Source organism: Macaca thibetana, chromosome 5 (assembly GCF_024542745.1).
Source record: "Macaca thibetana thibetana isolate TM-01 chromosome 5, ASM2454274v1, whole genome shotgun sequence".
Classification (NCBI taxonomy): domain Eukaryota; kingdom Metazoa; phylum Chordata; class Mammalia; order Primates; family Cercopithecidae; genus Macaca; species Macaca thibetana.
The window spans coordinates 86,317,681-86,342,116 of NC_065582.1; the positions used below are offsets into that span (position 1 = coordinate 86,317,681).

Here is a 24,436-nt window from a genome sequence, read left to right on the forward strand (position 1 = left end):
GTTGCGATGGAGAAAGCCTCCACTCCTATGTGAAGGGGAGAGGCTAATAGTGAGGGTCACCAACCAAACTCAGACTTGCCTACATAGAAAACATTAAAATAACCCCTTGAGGAAAAAAACTAAATCAAACAAAGCACAGAAAAACATACTGACTCCTCAATGGAAAAATGGCCACCACTGTTCACTCCTAGGCATTTTTGGTGGAAGCACAAGCTGGTACAACTCTTTGGGGAAGCAGCTGGCATTAGATGTCATGCCCTCTGACACAGTAACTTTACTACAAAGACTCTAATTTACAAAAGTAATCTGGAATAAAATGAAAAGTTATGTGGATAGGAGTTCAGTATAGCATTTTACATAGAAAACAGGAAACTACATGTAAGTAAGTTATTCTATGGTTTGTTCACTTGAGGAAATGAGTCATTAAAATGATGCTTAAAATTTACGCTTAGGTAAAGTTCATATTACTGGAGGAAATGTTTATGTTAACATCTCAGGTAAACATTGCACATATGACTCTATACATACAGTCATGGTGCAAATGATAGTAAAATAGTATTACAAATAAATGAATTAAAATAAAATGCATGATGGTGATCACAGTTGTATTCAGGGGAAAATTCATAAGTATCTACTATAACATATACATAAAAAATAGTAGTAGTTAACCTTTGGCAGATTTTATGTATTTTCAAATTTTCTACAATGTATTATATAGAGATGTTTAATATATAGCTATATTGTGGTATGTATGATATAAAATTTTTTCAATGTTTCCAAACAAAAACAAGACAACCAAATCAAAAAACATAAAAGAGAAATATACTAAAATGTTTAGGGAGGTACTCATTAAAAACTGGCTTTGGGGTACCTTTTTTCTTCTTAAAGGCTTTTGAGATTACCTACATATTGTAAAATGAACATAGATTTCTTTGAAAAATAAATTGACATTTGTCAGGAAATTTTAATTAATATACTCAATAATATCATAGCCACTCAACTCACAGACACACTCAGAAACCAAAGAAAAGAAAATTCTACCCTCTCCAATATGAAAAAGTTTTAGAAAGAATAGGTGTTTTTGTACCTGGCCCTGTACTTCCAGTGCCCCCTCCTCCACCGCCACTACCAAACATGCCTCCGCCTCCAGCTCCAGCGCCACTCCCACCGCCGAAACTATCCGAAAAATTGGGCATGAGCTTCTGCCGTTTCCTCTGTACTTCTTCTTTATCTGTATTTAAAGGAAGAGAAACCAGAGGAGAAAAGATTGATTCGGTCCCACCACTAGCCACAGAAAGACCACTGATTCTAATGGTATTTTTAAACATCTTAAAGGGAAATAGAAAGCACTCAAAGAGGAAGAGATGCTAAATTTCAAGAAGCATTATATTTATTCCAATGGGTATGAATGCTGAAAGCTAGCTCCAAAGAGACCACAGAGCAGTACACACCCAAATCCACTCTACAACAGTTTCTTCAGTGCCCAGTGTTGTTAAAACTAGTGAAATATTCGATTGTCCATCAAAAAGATACTGAAGATATTGAATAAAAAATTATTGACCCTTTTGCTTGGTCACACAAAATAACTCATGTTAATAAGTTAACATTTATTATGCATCTACAATGAGCTAAATGTTGGAAATAAAAAAAAGCATGACATAATGTCTTTGCTGTCAAGAACCCTCCAACATAATTTTAAGATAGTGGGGGAAAGACTTAGTGAGACAGCACTATAACACTACATACATTAAATTCATGGTGCAGATCAGTGTTCTAGGAGTTTCAGGAAAACCTTTTAGGAGGTCACTGGGGGATGGGAAATTCAGGAATGGCTTCTCAAAATCAATTTTATATAAGAGGAGGAAAAAGGAAGATGTTCTGGGAAGGGGATATGGAGGAAAACAATAATGAAGGAAAGACGTACACGGGGCGCTTATGAGAACAGGAGTAGATAAGTTTGGCTGAAGTGAAAGTTTAATACAGGCATGCCTCTGAGATATTGAAAGGTTCAATTCCACATTACTGCAATAAACCAAGTCACATGATGTTTTTGGTTTCCCAGTACACAAAAAAGTTACGTTTACACTCTACTATAGGCTATTAAGTGTGCAATAGAATTATGTCTTAAAAAGAAGCAATGTACATATCTTAATTAAAAACACTTTATTGCTAAAACAGGCTAACAATCACCTGAGCCTACAGCAGGTTGTAATCTTTGTACTGGTGGATGGTCTTGCCTCGAGGTTGATGGCTGCTGACTGATGAGGGTGGTGGCTACTGAAGGCTGGGTGGTTGTGGCAATTTTTAAAAATAAGACAACAATGAAATTTGTTGAAGTCTGTCAACTGACTCTTTCTTTCACAAAGATTTCTCCATAGTATACAATGCTGTTTGACGGTATTTTATCCACAGTTTGAACTTCCTTCCACATGAGGGTCAATTCTCTCAAACCCTGCTGCTGCTTTATTAAGTTTAAGGAATATTCTTTTTTTTTTTTTTTTTTTTTTTTTTTTTTTTAAATTTATTTATTATTATTATACTTTAAGTTGTAGGGTACATGTGCATAACGTGCAGGTTTGTTACATATGTATACTTGTGCCATGTTGCTGTGCTGCACCCATCAACTCGTCATTTACATCAGGTATAACTCCCAATGCAATCCCTCCCCCCTCCCCCCTCCCCATGATAGGCCCCGGTGTGTGATGTTCCCCTTCCTGAGTCCGAGTGATCTCATTGTTCAGTTCCCACCTATGAGTGAGAACATGCGGTGTTTGGTTTTCTGTTCTTGTGATAGTTTGCTAAGAATGATGGATTCCAGCTGCATCCAAGTCCCTACAAAGGACTCAAACTCATCCTTTTTTATGGCTGCATAGTATTCCATGGTGTATATGTGCCACATTTTCTTAATCCAATCTGTCACTGATGGACATTTGGGTTGATTCCAAGTCTTTGCTATTGTGAATAGTGCTGCAATAAACATACGTGTGCATGTGTCTTTATAGCAGCATAATTTATAATCCTTTGGGTATATACCCAGTAATGGGATGGCTGGGTCATATGGTACATCTAGTTCTAGATCCTTGAGGAATCGCCATACTGTTTTCCATAAATGGTGCTGGGAAAATTGGCTAGCCATAAGTAGAAAGCTGAAACTGGATCCTTTCCTTACTCCTTATACGAAAATTAATTCAAGATGGATTAGAGACTTAAATGTTAGACCTAATACCATAAAAATCCTAGAGGAAAACCTAGGTAGTACCATTCAGGACATAGGCATGGGCAAAGATTTCATGTCTAAAACACCAAAAGCAACGGCAGCAAAAGCCAAAATTGACAAATGGGATCTCATTAAACTAAAGAGCTTCTGCACAGCAAAAGACACTACCATCAGAGTGAACAGGCAACCTACAGAATGGGAGAAAATTTTTGCAATCTACTCATCTGACAAAGGGCTAATATCCAGAACCTACAAAGAACTCAAACAAATTTACAAGAAAAAAACAAACAACCCCATCAAAAAGTGGGCAAAGGACATGAACAGACATTTCTCAAAAGAAGACATTCATACAGCCAACAGACACATGAAAAAATGCTCATCATCACTGGCCATCAGAGAAATGCAAATCAAAACCACAATGAGATACCATCTCACACCAGTTAGAATGGCAATCATTAAAAAGTCAGGAAACAACAGGTGCTGGAGAGGATGTGGAGAAATAGGAACACTTTTACACTGTTGGTGGGATTGTAAACAAGTTTAAGGAATATTCTAAATTATTGTCATTTCAACAATGTTCACAGCATCTTCTCCAGGAGTAGATTCTATCTCAAGAAACTACTTTCTTTGCTCATCCATAAGGAACAATTCCTATCCATGAAAGTTAAATCATGAGCAGCAGTTCAGTCCCATCTTCAGGCTCCACTTCTCATTCTCTTGCTATTTCCACCACATCTGCTGTTACTTCCTCCACTGAAGCCTTGAACCCCTCAGTGTCACCCATGAGGGCTGGAGTCAATTTATTCCAAATTCTTATTCATGTAGCTATTTTGACCTCCTTCAATGAATTACAAATGTGCTCAATGGCATCTAGAATGGTAAATCCTTTCCACAGGGTTTTCAATTTACTTTGCCCAGATTCATCAGAGTAATCACTATCTATAGCAGGTACAGCCTTACAGAATGTATTTCTTAAACAATGAGACTGAAAGCCAAAATTACTTTTTGATCCATGGGCTGCAGAATGGCTGTTAGTAGGCATGAAAACATCTCCTTCAGAGCTCTTGGGTGACCGGGTGCATTGTCAATGAGCACTACCATTTTGAAAGGAATCTTTTTTTTTTTTTTTTCTCAGAGCAGTAGGTCTCAACAGTGGGTTTAAAAATATTCAGTAAACCATGCTGTAAACAGATGTGCTATCATCCAGGTTTTCTTGTTCCATTTACAGAGCAAAGGCAGAGTAGATTTAGCATAATTCTTAAGAGCTCTAGGATTTTTCAGAATGATAAATGCGCACTGGCTTCAATTTAAAGTCACCAGCTGCATTAACTCTTAACAAGAAAGTCAGCTTTTTTCTTTTTCTTTTCTTTTCTTTTTTTTTGAGACAATACCCAGGCTGGAGTGCAGTGGTGCAATCATAGCTCACTGCAGCCTCGACCTTTTGTGTTCAAGTGATCCTCCCACCTCAACCTCCTGAGAGTCAGCCTGTTTTTAAAAGCTTTGAAGCCAGGCATTTTTACTTCTCTCTAGTTATGAAAGTCCTAGATGTCATCTTCTTCCAATGGAATGTTGTTTCTTGTACACTGAAAATCTGTTTGGTGTGGCTACCTTCATCAATTTTCCGAACTAGATCTCCTGGATAACTTGCTGCAGCTTCTCTGTTAGCATTTGTTGCTTCACCTTGCACTTTTATGTTACGGAGATGGCTTCTCTTTTAAACCTCATGAATCAACAACCTCTGCTAGCTTTCAACTTTTTTTCTGCAGCTTCCTCACCTCTCTAAGCCATCATAGAATTGAAGAGAGTTAAGGCCTTGCTCTGGATTAGGCTTTGGTAAAAGGGAATCTTGTGGCTGGTTTGATCTTCTACTCAGACCACTAAAACCTTCATATCAGTAACAAGGCTGTTGTGCTTTCTTATCATTTGTGGGTTCACTAGAGTAGCACTTATAATTTCCTTCAAGAAATGTTCTTTTGCATTCTTGGCTAACTGGCACAAGAGGCCTAGCTTTGGGCTTATCTCAGCTTTTGACATGCCTTCCTCACTGAGCTTAATCATTTTTGGCTTTTGATTTCAAGTGAGAGGTGTGACTTTTCCTTTCACTTGAACACTTGGAGGCCGCTGTAGGGTTATTAATTGGCCTAATTTCCATATGGTTATGTGACAGGGAATAGGGAAGCCTGAGGAGAGGGAGAGAGATGGAGGAATGGCCAGTCAGTAGAGCAGTCAGAACACACACAACATTTATCGATTAAGTTTGCCATTTTATATGGACACTATCTGTGATACCCCAAAACATCAAAGATCACTGTTCACAGACCACCATAACAGATATAATAATCATGGAAAAGTTTCAAATATTGAGAGAATTACCAAAATGTGACATAGAGACATAAAGTGAGTACATGCTGTGGGAAAAATGGCACCAATAGACTTTCTTGACACTATTGCCACAAACCTTCAATTTGTAAAAATCACAGTATCTGCAAAGTACAATGAAACAAGGTATGACTGTATAAGGAATTCTTGAGAAATGGGACAACACTGTGGAGCACCTGGAGAATGAACTTATATGCAAGACAGCTGCTGAATGTTTTTGAACAGGGAAATAGGATGGTATTTTAGGAAGTTCATCTTTTACTTGTGTGTGGGACATACTAAAGAGTCAAAGTGAGAGGCAGAGACAGTGCAGACATAAGTGATGGAGGCCCATTCCTTAGTGGTCACCATGGTAATAAAACATGGGGTAGATGCCAGAAACACAGTAAACGAGGGGTCTGTAACCTCTGGTGACTGATGAGATACGGGGGGCTAAAAGTCTAAGACTACTATTTGACTACAATACAGTGATGCCCTCTGAGACTTTTGATTGCCTTTATTTCTTTTTGTTTGTTTTGTTTTCATCTTTCTGTTTCTCACTATCTGTGCTTCTCACCAGCCCCAATGCCCTTTTGAGTTCCGTCACTGCCTATGTGGTGTTACTGTCTTCTTGTTTCTTCTTTCTGTTTCCCTTTCTTTCTCTTCTTTTTCTATCATATATTTTGTTTTTCTGTCTTCTCTTTTTTGGGCTAGAGCAGTTAAGGGGGTTTTATTTCATTTTTTCAAATTAAATAAAGTCAATGAGGTATTCTTTTTTTGATCAGGAGCTGAATCCTTAACAATTGTTCTATTTCTGATGCTTCTGTGTCAGTTTTGTCATGCTTATGTTCAGAAAGAGCTTCGATTATTTCTAATTCTGTGGTTGTTTCAGTCATCTTAGGGCTAGAAAGAAGGTCTCTGTTTACTGATTATCTCAGGGTCGCTGTTTACTGATTATCTCATGATCATCTAACTGCAGTTGAAAGATGAAGCACGGGAAAGTAGGGTAACAAAGTACGCTTTAATAGTTATTCAAAAGCTGAACATGTCCAGACTTCCTAGGAAAACAAAAAACAAAAAAAACCAAGGTTGCCAAATTTTGAGAAAAATATGCTTCCACTAGAAGGGGGATGACCTTGAAGTGGAGAAACTTTAATGACTTCCTTATCAAATATTTTTAGATTCAGATTTATAATTTCCCCATCAGTTATAACTAATTTACAGCTATACTCATGACTGTTCACTGCAGACATATGAAACACAAGAGGGAAGCAGACAACTTATTTATCTTCAGAAATAAATGTTATCTATTGACATGGATTCCAGCAAAGAGACTAGTTAGTATTTTCTATGTATTCCTTTTACCTTTTAAAGCAGACAGATATTTATTGGCTGTATTTCGCTGTAAAATGGGAATTTTAAAGGCAAAATATCAATTATAACACAGCCAGTAAGATTCCAATGACAAGAAACGAATACAGAACATTCCACATAAGCTTTATAAAAGAACCTGCTGTCTGAATCTCCACAGAATTGAATATGGAGACCTTCACACTCCATGTTCAGGGGATCATTTATCCTTGCGGTCTGTTTTTGACAATGGCACCAGGGGATGTACTATGAAACATCAACCTATTTTAGAAGGAACCGAAGCGGCCACTTACTACAAGTTCTCCTTTTGCAGGAGAGGAAACTGAAGCTAGGAAGGGTTAGGTGGCTTATCTGAGGTCAGAACAGAGTCAAGATCAGTCTCAAAGTGCAGTAACGTTTTCATTATGTTAGGCTGTCATTCTTTTGAAAACACTCCAAAATAGCTTTGCGTAATAATAACCAATGACTTTAATAATCAGTGACTTCGCATAATAGTTGATGCCTATAATAGTTTAATTCACAAATATGGATAATCTCCCAGTGTTTGCTATCTATTCCTGTGCATGTGCCTTAAAAGTACCTCATTCTCACTTTTCAGGTTTCAGTTTACCAGTAAAGGTGCCTGCATTTATCTTGGCCATACTTTTCATAATTTAAAGATTATGATTCTGTTTATCCCTAATCTCCATCTTCCAGATTGAAAAATCATTATGGTCTTTTTTTTTGGTTTTGTACAGCAGTTCCTCAACTATCTTCCTTCCTTGCCAATCATCTTTCTCCTGATTATTTCAATTGTCTCCCCTGGACCCAACCATCTCCAAAAAGTTTTTGTGAAGTACAATGTCGATGACCATAGAGGATGCAGAGCTCAGGGCTGGTTCTGTATAATGTTTTATATTTATGTCTAACATCTTACTTGATGATAATCAACATATTACCAGCCTTATAGATGAGGATGGCAGCTTGGCTGGTAAATCAGTAAGTCAGTACACAGATACTTAATGAGCATTTTCTATGCAACCTATATTGTTCTAGATGGCCTATGACCTAAAGAAGATTCTTTGTACTTGGGGTGGTAGGAAGACAACAGACCCATAAATAAATAGATAAGACAAGTTTACATATTGATAAAAATAATGAAGAATATAAAATTAGGCAATGAGATAGGGAATGACTACAGAGACCGGGGGTAAGGGAAAGTGTGTTCAATGACTTCTGAGAAATGTATACAATGTTTCCCTGGGTTGTATAGTTTGGATCCATTTCTATCTACTTCAATGTTAAATGGCCTACTACTTTTCTGACCAGTTACATTGCCTGGCCAGATTATTTCTCCTTGGTCCTATTATCTTGAGTTTTTATAATCCAGAAGGTTTCTATAGAATAAAGTAATTTGTTGTCCTCATATATATATGTTGTCTATTCTTTCCTTCAGAGCTCAATGGGTAAGTATTTCTCCAGACAGTTCTTATACTTTGTATTGTATGAAGCTTTTAATCAATGACAGCCTGGAAGGTATGTGCATGAAGCATACAGGTGCAATTTTGAACTTTCAGGTGACCCCATTCTCTAATCCCAGCATCGGATAGTTCCTACTATGATAAGAAACCATTAAAGTAATCACCTGAACATGCCCCTGCTGTAACATACTTTTCCCAGGCATAGATACCACTGGGAAAGGGAGACAGGCAGACTAGATACCAACCTGAGCTTTAAATGTTTCTAGGTTCATACACACACAGGTAACCCGGGTTTTCTTTCTTCATGATTCTCTGTGCTAGCAAAATCTGACATTATTTGAAGACATATTTCTGGAGAAGAAATCTATTTTTGTCCTCAGAAAGTCTAAAAAAATTATTCATATTTTTCTTCTGTGTCTACTTTTAAATTAAAGCAGTGATTTTCACATCATTTTGTGTAGGCAGAAGCATTCAAAAGACCTCCAGCAGCTCTTGGTAGGGAAGTGAGGAGAGTTGGGACAGCCTCTTGGAAGGCCAAGCTGGCAGGGCCCTTCACCCCTATTTTAACCAAAGCCTACCAGGTCCATACACTGGGATTTTGTATGAAATCTCATGTGAAGAAAGAAAAGTTATTGTGCTGACAATGTTTTCAAACCACCAGGATATAGAATACACTACAAATGTGACCAAACAATGAAGAGGCCACAACCTCAGAAAAGAAACAAGAACTTGCAGAACCGTTTTCTAAATGCTCCTGTGGCAGCACGAATTCTAGGAAAGGAAAGCCCTCTTCAAAGATTACCTATCACATCTTGCCCTCACAGGAGCCAACACCCACCCATGTGGCTTGTTGCTGCTGTACCTTTGCGGTTTCCAACCTCAGCAAGGATCTGGGTGCCCCGTGGCAATCATTTTACTGACCTCCCTTCCCAGTCTCACTTCCCTCCAACTGAGGGGTTTCTAATTTTGTTTATGCCACAGCCCCTTCTGCAGTCTGGTGAACTCTATGGATCTCTTCTCAGAATCATGGTTTTCAGTATGTAAAATACAAAACAGGATTTCAAAAGAAGCTGATGATATTAAAGTACATTTCTATTCACAGACTCTTTGGGGGTCAGTGGGCTCTAGGTTAAGAAATACCTTTGAATGATGACTTGGTGCCTGTTATATCTCGTTTTGAGATGATTCTAATGCTAAATTTCTCACCCTGTCCTCTCTTGAGTTCCAGTTCTCCCTTTGGTCTGTCTACTAAGAACTTACACTTGACTTTCCCACAGGGACCTAAAATATAACATATTTTACTCTGAACTCCCTCTTTTCCCACCCAAATCTACTTTTGCTCCCTTGTTCCTTTCATCAAGTCAACCGCATCACAAGCTTCCTGGTCAGGGAGTTTTAGACCCATCCATGACTCCCTGTCTCTCCTACATCTCCGACCTGTAGGCCCTCTTGACAGTATCACTGTGCTCTCTCTTGAGTCCACCATCTCCTTTCATTCCTGGCACTAGGACCTTTACTAACTTCACCGTTTCTCACTTGGATTCTTGCATTACTCTTCTGACTCATCATCTGCCTCCTAAATGGTACCCTTAGTGGTGACATAAAGAAGTCAGAGCCATCATTCCAAACCTAGGCAGGCCTGACTATCCCTCTCCAGAATTAATGCAAAATTCTTAAGCTGCCACTCACAGCCCTCTTTAGCCTGGCCCTGGCCTTCCTCACCTACATTGGCCTTCATGTCCATCTCAGCACTAAACACTTGTTTCCCTCTGCATAAACGCTAACTGTGTTTACCTCTCTCTTTAAGCTCCTCAAGTAACCTAAGCCTAGAGAACACTTTCCTTCTCCATTTAACACCCAACTGCTGAAACACACCCCAAATGTTAAGGGCCAAATGTTATCTCCTTGATGAAGCCTTCTTTTTGGAGGCTGCTTTGGAATAAAGGGACCAAGGGCTCTCTCTTCAACATTCTCATATATTTTTAGGGATGCTTCACTTTTCATACTTATTAAAATCATAATTTACATTATAACTATTTAAGAAAACTATGAGTGCCCTTTCTTAAAGCATCTTTTGTGAGAGAAAGAATGACGCCTTACTCATTTTCATAGTTTTGCAGTGCCTGTTGGCCAAGTTTTCTGTTCCACCGCCTGAGGCTGGTTGACTAACTGGCTGATTCTCCTAAAGAGCAAGCCTGAGTTTTTCATCTCAGCTGCTTGAACTCTGAGTCAGTCAATAAATGTTAGATTCTCAAATTCAAAGACAAATTCTCAACGTCTAAATCTCATATAAGCTTGGTGGAAATAACATTATTTTAAAAAGCTGGACTAATTCCATGACCTCAGAAGAATATACTACTGTCCGGTCTAAAAATAAGCACTGTGGACCCAGGGACCTGTTATAGGAAGCTGTTCAAAGGAGGTGACTAACTGATCTCTTCTAATTAGCTTGTCCTCTTCTCAGAACAAGTACAATGGCCAGACATGGAAGCCCAAGCCTGTAATCCCAGCACTTTGGGAGGCCAAGGCCGGAGGACTGCTTAAGGCCAGGAGTTTAAGGCCAGCCTGGACAACGTAGGAAATCCTCATTTCTATTAAAAGTAAAAAAAAAAAAAATTTAGCCTGGCATGGTGGTGCACCACCTGTAGTCCCAGCGACTTGAGATGCTGAGGCAGGAGGATTGCTTGAGGCCAGGAGTTCGAAGTTGCAGTGAGCTATGATTGCACCATTGCACTCCAGCCTGGGCAACAGAGTCAGACTCTGTTTCAAAAAAATAAATAAATAAAATAAAATAAAATAAAACAAAAAATGAGCATAAGATTTTAAACTGACTTACCTTTGATTTCAGGATAGTAGAGGAAAGGTTTTGGTTCACTAGTTTCCAAGTCAGATTTCCTCCGAAGCTGGACGAACACAGAGGCTGGTTTCGTAATATTAACATCTTTATACTTTGGAGTTTTGAAGACGATGGCAAACTGCAGGATACAAAGAATCACATGTTGGTGTAGGACTACATTTTTTTTTTTTTTTTTGCAGTAATGCTACTCATTAAACACATTCCTTATGCTTTTCTTTATATCCAATGTTTAGACACAGTGTACTAAAAAACCGAGTCCTGGAGAAAGTTCCAAACTCAGAATTCTATACCGATACATTTTTATGAAATTGCTACTGTAAAATCAAAATACAATGCTGTGCTAATGTACTACAAATCTTTATTATTTCATTTGTCTTATATTTCAAATGTCTTCTAGTTGTAAATATCATGCTTATAAAATTCACTGCATATACTTTCTTCTCTTCCAAAACAGCCTTAAAAGCCTCCAAGATTGTTTATACCAACATCAGAAAGACTGGGTATGGAAAGAGAGAGATGGCTACAGGCCAGTGATGAAGAGAAGAAACTAAACATTGCTTACATTGGCATCATAACACATTAGTTCTTGGTGGTATGTTAGGGATTTTAGCATTTTTCAGTTTGATTTTTGACTATGTAATATATTCACAGGGCTAAAGATTTTGTAAAATATAAAAAAGCATACAGTGGTATTCTCTTTGACATTCTTGTTCCCCATCCATGCAGTTCCTACAGTGTACCAGTCAGTGGCAAATACTGTTATTAATTTCTTAGGTATCCTTCCAGAATTTCTTTATGCATGAACATAGAATCATTTCTACATGCATTTTGTTCTACACCCATCTTTTAAAATATTTTAACACTGTATAATTGAGAACTTTCTATATTAGTTCACAGAGTACTCATTATTTTGAATAACTACATGATATTTCATCAAAAGGATAGACTATAACTTAACTGGCCACTTATTGATGAATATTTGGATTGTTTCCAATTTCTTGTTAACATAATACTTTTCAATTACTTGTAAAGAGGAGAATAATCATTAAAGTGGGGGCTCAGCATTGTCATCTCTTAGTCATTTAGTTGCCACTGGGAAATCTTCATTTAACAGGACGATATCAGCTTCAATTAGAAGATGACTCCTAGAACATCCTTTTAACAGGTCTCACCATGATTACTTTGGTAGAACACGAAAAACATTTTCACTACAGGACCTGTGGGGCACTGTCTTATGGGTTAGGGGATTAGGCAGCAAGTTAAATATCTTGCCAACATCTCAGAGCAAACGATCTAACAGAACCTTGCCCATAACTCCACAGTAGGTAACTTTTTTGGATGACCTGCATGAGTCTTCAAAACAGTACTGTTTTATGGAAGTTATATATTTACGATTTTTCCTTTTTACAGATGGAAGCTAAGTACTAAATTTCAACAAAGCAGAAAGTGTAAAATGATGATAATAATATGAATCATGCCTATAATCCCAGCATTTTGGGAGGCCAACATGGGATAATCGCTTAAGCCCAGGAGTTCAAGACTAGCCTGAGCAAGATGGCAAGACATCACCTCTACAAAAAAAATAAAAATGAAAAAACTAGCTGGGCATGGTAGCATGCCTGTAGTCCCAGATATTTGGTAGGTTGAGACAGGAGGATCCCCTGAGCCCAAGAGTTGGGGGACACAGTGAGCTGTGATTGTACCATTGCACTTCAGCCTGGGTGTCAGAGTGAGATCCCATCTCTAAAAATAATAAGGATTAATAATAATAAATCACTTACTTGTCTATGAACATCTGTGGGGGAAAAATCTCCAAATCCTTCCCAGACTCCACCATTTTCCTCCTCTTCATAAAATCGAATCTGGATGTCATCTGCAAACAATCACATTGAAGTGTGTAATTTCATGTAGTGTAATAATATTTATAAACACGCTGAAAAATAAAACTGGTTTAATATTCTACCTGGTATCTATTTACTTTTAAAAAACAAGATCAAAAGGTTAAGTCTTTTAAAATCTTCACAAATCACTGACATTTTATTATTATTTACCACAGTAACGTGCCCCAAGTTTCATTCACAATGAGAGAATGGTAGATTTACCTAGTTAACCTGAATTTTCTTTTAATCTTTGACCTTACTGCTTCTCCATTCTTAAGCCAATCCTGAGAAACACGAAGGATGGTGGAAGAATATTAGAATCCCAAGAGGCAGTGCAATTCAATATATAGATGTACATAAAAATAATTAACTTATGTAAGTTTTACTATTAATATACGGCAGATGCTATTCTAAGTGCTTCATATATACACTTCATCCTCACCACAACTTTGTGGTGTAGACGTACTATTATTATCTTCACTTTGCAAAAGAGAAACTGGGGTCCAAAGAGGTTAAGTACTTATCTGAGGTTGAACAGCTAGTACATGGAGGAACCAGGATTTGAACATGGACAGTATAATTTCAGAGTCCAGGCTCTTAACACACTATTAAACTGTCTCACTATAATAGTCTCTTAGTTCATACTGAGTAATTGGTCAAAATACTATAATGATCAGGTCCCTTCTAATTAAAATGCAATGCTTAAATTGCACACTCTAGTCATGGACTCTATTTACTTCTACAGAAATGTAACAATATAACTTAGGTTGGCATCTTCCTGGCTTCACTTTCCATTTCATAGAAAGGGACACACTATTGACTTGTGAAACAAAGATTTATTTCTATTTAAGTAGAACTTTAGAAATACTAGGAATGGATAAAACATCTTACTACCTCCTTTGCCTTCAGGCAGGACTACGCTGGACCTAGTTATTGAGATTCTTTAAGCCAAGTACGAGACATTTCTTACTAAGCCATTCCAATGTAATGATAATGACTAAGAATCTCATTTACAAATAAAGGTACTCAGATTGTGTTTACTCACAGTATGTACACCCAGGAATCTAGAAATGAGTATTACTTGGACAGAGTGGATTGGAAGAAGGCTGACACTAGTGTAGGCACAGAAAGGGTAAACGTCTGTTTTTTCAGACAGCGTCTTGCTCTGTCATCTAGGCTGGAGTACAGCAGCATGACAATAGCTCACTACAGCCTCAAACTCCTGGGTTCAAGCAATCCTCCCACCTCAGCCTCCCAAAGTGCTGGGATTACAGGCATGAGCCACCATGCCTAGTCTGTAAACTTTTTTTGATAAAGTATATATGTGTTTACTTCAAAATCTGACCCCATGTTTTCTGACTATATACCTATATTAATCTCACATGAGAATTTTTTAAAAAGCCACATGTCTTTTATTCATTTATTTTACTTATTTATATTTTCAGTCAGGTATTTACTTTGAAAATGCTCACCTCATAGTAAACAGATATTTATTATCCTACACTTTCCAACTATCATTTTATTTAAAAAAATAATGAAGTTTGAGAAAATAACACATTTTCCTCAGCTTTTACTAATCTATCAATGTTGTAATGTATCTAATGAAAGATAAATGCCAAGAACCTTTCCTCAAAGGGGAAATTGTGAGAGAAATGTGCTTTGAGAATTTCCCTGTATTCCCTGTTCTCCTTCCTTTTCTTAGTTAACATCACATCTGTGGAAGTGTTCAGAGAAGCTCTCTCAGTGTTATATGAAAACATTGCAAAATAAATAAGATCAACAATTTAATACTATGAAAAACATTATTTATTCTTTGTGTGTGTTTATATGTGTGTCAAGAATGGGCTACTATTTATTTTTGTTTAACAAAGTACAGATACTAATTTTAAAGTATAAAAGTACTGAAAGTCGCTGATGATTATTATCACGATTTTCTTATTTCTCTTTACTTCTTTGGTAAATCTAGAAGTGAATTAGTTGACTTAAGAAAAATAACACAGACAACTTACATTTGGAAGAGGTAAAACATAAATGCTTTTTAAGACTTTTCTATGGCAGCAGAGGGACGTTTCTTGCCCACTGCTGAAATGTGACTCATAGACACACTCAGAATGTAGTTCACCTCTTGAGATCAGAGATTAGAGATCAGAGAATGTATTTACCTTTCTGAACTTTGTCACAGAGAAGATAAATTTCCTCCCCTCCAGTCACACATCCAGCTGTCCTGTCCATTCTTACAATTTTCAAGTTGGATGCGTTGGGGGCTTCTGTTCACAGAGGGAAAACAACAATAACATGGTTAATCCTCAGCTCAACAAGCCAGTCCTTTAGGTAGGACCCTCCCCTTAGCACACATGACCAAAACAAAGCTTAAATACATGCTTTCACTAACAAAATAAATAAAACAAGAATGGCTTCTGAAGTTCTTGGAACATTTCTTGGGCATGGGTCATTTATGATCACCAAAACAAATGAGGTAGAAAGGAATAGGTATTTGTTTCTCCCTCTAACACAGAGAGACTGATACAAAAAGAGAAAGAGCTTTTCTGATGTATTGGGAAGTACCAAGCTAATTGATTTCTGGCCTTTCGATGAGGTCAAGACTTTAATTCCAAATTTGTTTCCATGATTCTGCTATTATTCTATTTACAAGAGTCCTAAAAACTTTAGGAAAAGTACAGTTTTCTTAAACTACTTACTACTTTTTATTTTACAGGCAAGGAAAATGGGGACGTTATGTTTCTTTTTCCCAAACTAAATTAGGATTCTGTGTGGTGAAGAGGCAAAACTTTCTTGTGGCAATAGCAAAAAGCTTCCTTTTTTTTTTTTTTTCCCTCCAACAGCTGCATTTTAAGGTGATTCTGTGGTATGAGTCTGTATCATTTTATAACCTTTCACTTCCCTTCAAACTTGTTTAAATTAGAGAATTCAGTTAGTTGTTGTACTTGGAGCATGGAGTTTTCCACACATGCCAAATTCTATAAACTTTCAATGAGTCTGAGTACTATGCTTGCAGGCTTTTTGGAAACACCTGTCTTATCAATCCCATGCATAATCAAACGAGAAAGTTGCATAGTAAATGCTGAAGATTACTGTAAAACGCAAAAGTTCTAGGAACTATAAATTTTTATATATATATACTTTTTGTGAGATGGGGTCTCACTATGTTGCTCATGCTGGGCTGAAACTCTATATCCTCCCACCCCAGCCACCCAAGTAGGCAGGACTACAGGACATGATGCCTAACCCGGCTTGAAATAGGATTCGAAAGTCACATGCTATCTATGCTACTCATTCATTTAACTTCAAGTTCTCTCTTGATAAAGCTAGTAACATATGGGCAAGAAAATGGGTAAGAATAATAGCTGTCTTTTATTAACTTCTTTCCAGAGCCTCCCCCCACCACCAAAGAAAATTGGGATTATTCTCCCTTCTAAAAGCATCAACCATGTATCTTTAAGTAAGACATTCATAAATAAGAAGAGATGTGCCATTTCATGCAAAAGACTAAAAAATGTACATCAAAGGAAAAAGAATTACATGTAATGAGCCCCTCTTAAAATATCTCATTTAACCTGGACATCAACCTTTCAAGCTAGATTTTCCTATTCACATTTTATAGATGATAAAGCTGAGGCTTAAAGTGATTAAGTTACCTTCCCCAGGACTCAGCTAGCAAGTAAATGGCAGGGTGGGCTGGAAGTCTATTCTTGGTGTGCCCCCTGTTGGAAGTGAATTACTCACTACTGTCATAGATGGCGTCTGATACCACGGGTTCCAGGCGCCTTGTGAAGCTGCCAGTGCTATCCGGAAGAAAAGCTGTAAACATGAGCCGCACCACGCTGAGGTCCATCTCCTTGGTTTGCTGCAGAGCTGCTTGGCGGATTAGCTCTTTTTCCCGATCTATGGCCATACAACACAGTCCATTCATGCCCAGGGAAGTGTGAACATTTAAAAGACCATGCTTTTATAAACCACAAATAATGTAAACTTACAATAAAAAACCCATTTTCCTCTTTTGAAACTCTTCATATTGCTAATAAAATGTTAAAAACAGTCTCATTTATGTCATCCAATATGAAAGGCATCAAAGACCTGCATTTTCTCTGGATTACAGTAAAAACTCTCTTCCATGTATCAGATCGCCTCCCTCCTCTCCTGTCCTCCCTCCACCTTTCCCTTTTCTCTCTACAGTAAGAGTTAAAGGCACACAGGATGTGATCAAATGGAAGTGAATAACCCTACTAGGCACCAGCTGTATTGAGAAGTATGCAAATTATTCCAAAAGCTGTTTGGGCACAGGGATTGAGCTCATTCCACAGTGCCAAGCAGAGAGCCTGGCACATAGTAGGTACTCAAAAACAACTTCTGAAGGAACTGAATGACTCAGTGACATCTTGTTTCTTCCCTCCTGCTGGAGTTTTCATGCTGATGGATATAGTCATAATTAAGCTATAATATCATAAAAGGTAGTGATTCAAGAGACAAGTACTACAAGAGAGCTACAAATGAAGGGATGTGGAATTTCAGAGGAGGACAGAGTTCAGAGGGCTTTGGAGCAGAAGAGGCATTTGCTCTGAATCTTGAAAAGGTGGCAGAATTTGGATATATTCATATGAGAGAGTGGATAAAGGCATTCCAGGAAGAGGAGAGAGCAAACATAGAAAGAATGTGCCAAGACAGGGAAGTGAGAAATCATGGTGCTCCTACCAAGTAGTACAGTTTGACCTGAAGGGGCTGGAGATGAGGCTGGAAAGGTGCTGGGGCCAGAGAAGGAGGGCTTTGTATGCCAGGCTATGGAGCCATAGGTTTTATACTAGAAGTAGCAGGATGCCATCAAGTTTCTGAGCAGGGAAAAGGTGACAGCAGTGTGGGGTAGAGACTGGAAGGGATGCAGATGAACATATAATTCATACAGATGAAAACCAAAGCCTGGACCCCTTGGGGAGGAGCAAGGCCAGGAGAATGATGCTTACCTCCCAACTGCCGGTCCCCTCCACCTTCTGCTTGCAAATAGGCAAGGTCAGGGTGCACCAAGAGTCCAGGATTATAGCCCCTTATACACGCCTCTGTCATTCGTGCTTCCAGTGTTTCAAATACTTTTTTCTTTGTCACGTGAAGTATACCCAGGTTTGCGAAGCTGGAGAAAAAACAGTAACAGCAGCAGCAACAACAACCAAAAGTTAGGCACTTAATGTCTAGAGAATCTGGCTTCACTTGTAAATTTTTAAAAAATACACAGGCCCTCAAATGTTTTATACAAATCTCTTGGGGCTAGATGCATTTCAGAATTCAGTGTATTTTTGATGTTAGGCAATATATGGCATATACTGCATATTACATAATACTCTAAGCAGGTCTGGGGTACACAATGTAGTCAAACACGTTAGTATTTCTGCAGTGAAATATATAATTGGACTCACCAAATGGAAAAATAAAGACTATAAACAGCTACACGTCAGATCAGATTGGTTTTTACTACCAAATGAGCCTGCGATAAACTTGGAAGAATGTTTTGGTTTTCAGAGCTTATTTGACTTCCAAACTGTGATTAAGGGAGTGGGAGCATATGTGTCTATGTGTCTTAATGAGGAAGTCTTACTGGGTTCATTTTGAAGTATTTTCTATAGGAGTCGTATTAAAAATTAAAAATTCAAAATATAATACTAAACACTTTTTTTTTTTTTTTTTTTTTTTTTTTTTTTTTTTTTTTTTTTTTTTTTTTTTTTTTTTTTTTTTTTTGAGATGGAGTCTCGCTCTGTCGCCCAGGCTGGAGTGCAGTGGCCGGATCTCAGCTCACTGCAAGCTCCGCCTCCTGGGTTTACGCCATTCTCCTGCCTCAGCCTCCCGAGTAGCTGGGACTACAGGCGCCCGCCACCTCGCCCGGCTAGTTTTTTGTATTTTTTAGTAGAGACGGGGTTTCACTGTGTTAGCCAGGATGGTCTGGATCTCCTGACCTCGTGATCCACCCGTCTCGGCCTCCCAAAGTGCTGGGATTACAGGCTTGAGCCACCGCGCCCGGCCAATACTAACACTTCTTAAGAATAAGAGGAGTATTATATTTGGAATGATTATTTTCCTTTTGAATCATCCTTGGGTTTCTGAATGGGATTTAAAGTCTACCTGTAATCTTATCTTCTCCTGAGTTATCTATAAGGTTGGAATTATTTATTACCATTAGAGTTGTCATCTAAATATACATGTAAACAGGGATGGAGAATCTTATATCTCACGAAGGCTACATATCTATAAAACAAAATATGTTGATAAGCTTAAAAGCAATTAAAATGATTTATAAGAAAATATATAAAATGTTCCAGCCGTTCACTTTTGAAATTAAAGTGTATGAAACAAAGAAGTCGATTCAATAAATATAACAGGCAAACAAAAAAGGACTTTACCAAGGAGATTCATTCATTCAACAAATATTTATGCAGATCCTTATCAGTGCCAGGAAATGTCCTAGATGCTTTTGTCCGCAGTAAAAGAATCTCTACCTTCACTGAATTTATATGCTAGTATGACAATGGAGAAGAAACAAAGAAGTAAATTATACGATACAATTTAGAAGGCAATAAGTGTTATCCAGAAAAATAAGGTAGGAATGAGGAACAGGAGAGGTAGTAGAAAAAAGCATAACATTTTAAAGTAGGGAGAGGTCAGGAAGGACACTCAGTGAAAAGATGACAACTGAGCAAAAACTTGAAGGAAGTGATGGGGAAGACATGAACATATGAATGATGAAGGCAGCAAAAAGAACAGTAAGTGCAAAATTCCTGCGGTAGGACCACGTTGGTGTTTTCAAAACACAACAAAGGCAAGGTCAATGTAGCTGGAGTGAAATGAGCAAGCTGTCAGAAGTAAGTAAAGAATTCAGAGAGGTAAGCAGGGGGCCATATCCTTTAAAGCCTTGTAAGCTTTCGTAAGGATTTTTTCTTCTAGCTTTTACTCAGAAAGAAAGAACAAAAATTAGTAGAGGAAAGAAAGAGATTTCATGACAACTGAATTGAAGGAAAGAATGAACAAGCTAAGGTAGCAAGGTCAGATAAACTAGGGAAGAAAATAGGAGTTATAAGGTAGAATGAAATGAGGCCCAGAGACAGAATAAGTCATGTGTTCAGGCAGATGAAAAAAGTGGATAGCTAAGATACAGAACAGAAAATATACCACTAGAAAATAAGCTCCTTGAAGGCAGGGATGTCTAGTCCCTAGAACAATGCCTGACATATGAGTGTTTAAGTATCTGTTGATAAATGAATGCATGAATTAATACAGCACAGAAAAATATGCAGCATGACATACTTACATGCATAGAAGTATAAGCAGTTTTTCACAAACAATACCTCCATCTTTTGGCCCTTTCAGCCTTATTCCCATATAGAACTTCCCTAACTGCAGGAAAATGGGGTTATCTCCTCGGAAATAGCAATGATAAACATCTGTGTAACACCTTACCCTTTACCATCAATAATATGCTTTTCATGTATATTGCCTCATCTAGTCCCTGTGAGAAAAACATCATCCTTATTAATTTATTATGTGAATAATGAAGGATTTACTCTGGTTAACAAATGAAACAGTACAGAAGTCAGTCTTCTGCTTCAGGTAACGATAGAGTAAAACAGACTGGATTGAACCTTAAATATCTAAAATACATGAAGAAATGGTTTTCAAATACTAGAAAACAGGCAGCACAGACAGTAATCTTAAAGAAAAATAAATAAGGTGAATCCTGTAATTACTCTGGCTTAATGCCTAGAAAGTCCCAGGCTGCAGCACAGGAAGGAGGAACCCCAATAGGGCCTGGCAATCTCCGAGGTTGAGGAGACACAGTTAAACACTGGAGGAAGCCAAGGAGGCTACGACTCACAAGCAGAGCACCGGAGAGGAAGAAACTTCAAACAGAGATACACTCAGAGACCACTGGAGTCTTCAGCTGTGTGTGGGGAAAGTCCATCAAAGCTGGGAAAAGAACCACCATAGAGGTGGAGGCAGAAAAATTACTGTAACACATATAGGGTTGGAATACTTCAAGAAATCTTGTAATACATGGAGCATCAGGTTGAAAATTCAGAAAGGTACTGCCTTAGTAATGATGTCAAATAAACCCTAGAGTAAAGGTTTCTCTGGTCTCTCTGACAAAGCTTAAAAGTAGTTTAGAAAGAATCAGACTGTTCCCAAATATAACTTCATCCCAATCCTCAAACATTTAAAAGCATACCAAAAAAAAAAAAGGAATCCAGGACTCAACGCTACAAAATTCAAAATATCTGTCATCCAATAAAAAACTACCAGGCATGGAAAGAAACAGAAAAATAGCATGTCCTTAGAGACTTACAAAGAGACTTAGACTCCCATACAATAATAATGGGAGACTTTAACAACCCACTGTCAACATTAGATCAACGAGACAGAAAGTTAACAAGGATATCCAGGAATTGAACTCAACTCTGCACCAAGAGGACCTAATAGACATCTACAGAACTCTCCACCCCAAATCAACAGAATATACATTCTTCTCAGCACCACATCGCACTTATTCCAAAATTGACCACAGAGTAGAAAGTATAGCACTCCTCAGCAAATGTACAAGAACAGAAATTATAACAAACTGTCTCTCTGACCACAGTGTGATCAAACTAGAACTCAGGACTAAGAAACTCAATCAAAACCACTCAACTACATGGAAACTGAACAACCTGCTCCTGAATGACTACTGGGTACACAATGAAATGAAGGCAGAAATAAAGATGTTCTTTGAAACCAATGATAACAAAGATACAACATACCAGAATCTCTGGGACACATTTAAAGCAGTGTGTAGAGGGAAACTTATAGCACTAAATGCCCACAAGAGAAAACAGGAAAGATCTAAAATTGACACCCTAACATCACAATTAAAAGAACTAGAGAAGCAAGGGCAAACACATTCAAAAGCTAGCAGAAGGCAAGAAATAACTAAGATCAGAGTAGAACTGAAGGAGATAGAGATACAAAAAACCCTCCAAAAAAATCAGTGAATCCAGGAGCTGGTTTTTTTGAAAAGATCAACAAAATTGATAGACTGCTAGCAAGACTAATAAAGAAGAAAAGACAGAAGAATCAAACAGATGCAATAAAAAATGATAAAGGGGATATCACCACCGACCCCACAGAAATACAAACTACCATCAGAGAATACTATAAACACCTCTATGCAAATAAACTAGAAAACCTAGAAGAAATGGATAATTTCCTGGACACTTACACTCTCCCAAGACTAAACCAGGAAGAAGTTGAATCCCTGAATAGACCAATAGCAGGCTCTGAAATTGAGGCAATAATTAATAGCCTACCAACCAAAAAAAGTCCAGGACCAGATGCATTCACAGCTGAATTCTACCAGAGGTACAAGGAGGAGTTGGTACCATTCCTTCTGAAGCTATTCCAATCAATAGAAAAAGAGGGAATCCTCCCTAACTCATTTTACAAGGCCGACATCATCCTGATACCAAAGCCTGGCAGAGACACAACAAAAAAACAGAATTTTAGACCAATATCCCTCATGAACATCGATGCAAAAATCCTCAATAAAATACTAGCAAACCGAATCCAGCAGCACATCAAAAAGCTTATCCACCATGATCAAGTGGGCTTCATCCCTGGCATGCAAGGCTGGTTCAACATACACAAATCAATAAACGTAATCCAGCATATAAACAGAACCAAAGACAAAAACCACATGATTATCTCAATAGATGCAGAAAAGGCCTGTGAAAAATTCAACAGCCCTTCATGCTAAAAACTCTCAATAAATTTGGTATTGATGGAACGTATTTCAAAATAACAAGAGCTATTTATGACAAACCCACAGCCAATATCATACTGAATGGGCAAAAACTGGAAAAATTCCCTTTGAAAACTGGCACAAGACAGGGATGCCCTCTCTCACCACTCCTATTCAACATAGTGTTGGAAGTTCTGGCTAGGGCAGTCAGGCAAGAGAAAGAAATCAAGGGTATTCAGTTAGGAAAAGAAGAAGTCAAATTGACCCTGTTTGCAGATGACATGATTGTATATTTAGAAAACCCCATTGTCTCAGCCCAAAATCTCCTTAAGCTGATAAGCAACTTCAGCAAAGTCTCAGGATACAAAATCAATGTGCAAAAATCACAAGCATTCTTATACACCAGTAACAGACAAACAGACAGTCACATCTGAATGAACTCCCATTGACAATAGCTTCAAAGAGAATAAAATACCTAGGAATCCAACTCACAAGAGATATAAAGGACCTCTTCAAGGAGAACTACAAACCACTGCTCAGTGAAATAAAAGAGGATACAAACAAATGGAAGAACATACCATGCTCATGGATGTGAAGAATCAATATCGTGAAAATGGCCATACTGCCCAAGGTAATTTATAGATTCAATGCCATCCCCATCAAGCTACCAATGACTTTCTTCACAGAATTGGAAAAAACTACTTTCAAGTTCATATGGAACCAAAAAAGACCCCACATTGTCAAGACAATCCTAAGCAAAAAGAACAAAGCTGGAGGCATCATGCTACCTGACTTCAAACTATACTACAAGGCTACAGTAACCAAAACAGCATGGTCCTGGTACCAAAACAGAGATATAGACCAATGGAACAGAACAGAGGCCTCAGAAATAATACCACACATCTACAACCATCTGATCTTTGACAAAGCTGACAAAAACAAGAAATGGGGAAAGGATTCCCTATTTAATAAATGGTGCTGGGAAAATTGGCTAGCCATAAGTAGAAAGCTGAAACTGGATCTCTTCCTTACACCTTATAAAAAATTAATTCAAGATGGATTAGAGACTTAAATGTTAGACCTAAAACCATAAAATCCCTAGAAGAAAACCTAGGTAGTACCATTCAGGACATAGGCATGGGCAAGGACTTCATGTCTAAAACACCAAAAGCAACAGCAACAAAAGCCAAAATTGACAAACGGATCTAATTAAACTAAAGAGCTTCTGCACAGCAAAAGAAACTACCATCAGAGTGAACAGGCAACCTACAGAATAGGAGAACATTTTTGCAATCTACTCACTTAACAAAGGGCTAATATCCAGAACCTACAAAGAACTCAGTCAAATTTACAAGAAAAAAACAAACAACCCCATCAATAAGTGGGCAAAGGATATGAACAGACACTTCTGAAACGAAGACATTCATACAGCCAAGAGACACATGAAAAAATGTTCATCATCACTTGCCATCAGAGAAATGCAAATCAAAACCACAATGAGATACCATCTCACACCAGTTAGAATGG

The 24,436-nt window shown here is 37.9% G+C and overlaps 1 protein-coding gene across 10 annotated transcripts in view; it reads right to left on the reverse strand.

Moving 5' to 3' along the window:
- NFKB1 (nuclear factor kappa B subunit 1) overlaps positions 1-24,436 on the reverse strand; it is a 125,228-nt gene that overhangs the window by 22,826 nt on the left and 77,966 nt on the right. For all 10 annotated transcript variants that reach the window (XM_050791911.1, XM_050791903.1, XM_050791902.1 and 7 more), the window contains 6 exons: positions 18,120-18,283; positions 16,888-17,046; positions 15,306-15,410; positions 13,045-13,136; positions 11,243-11,381; positions 1,088-1,231 (listed from right to left, as the gene is read on the reverse strand). In XM_050791911.1, coding sequence (XP_050647868.1) covers positions 1,088-1,231; positions 11,243-11,381; positions 13,045-13,136; positions 15,306-15,410; positions 16,888-17,046; positions 18,120-18,283 — 803 coding nt within the window. The remainder of the gene's footprint in view (positions 1-1,087; positions 1,232-11,242; positions 11,382-13,044; positions 13,137-15,305; positions 15,411-16,887; positions 17,047-18,119; positions 18,284-24,436) is intronic.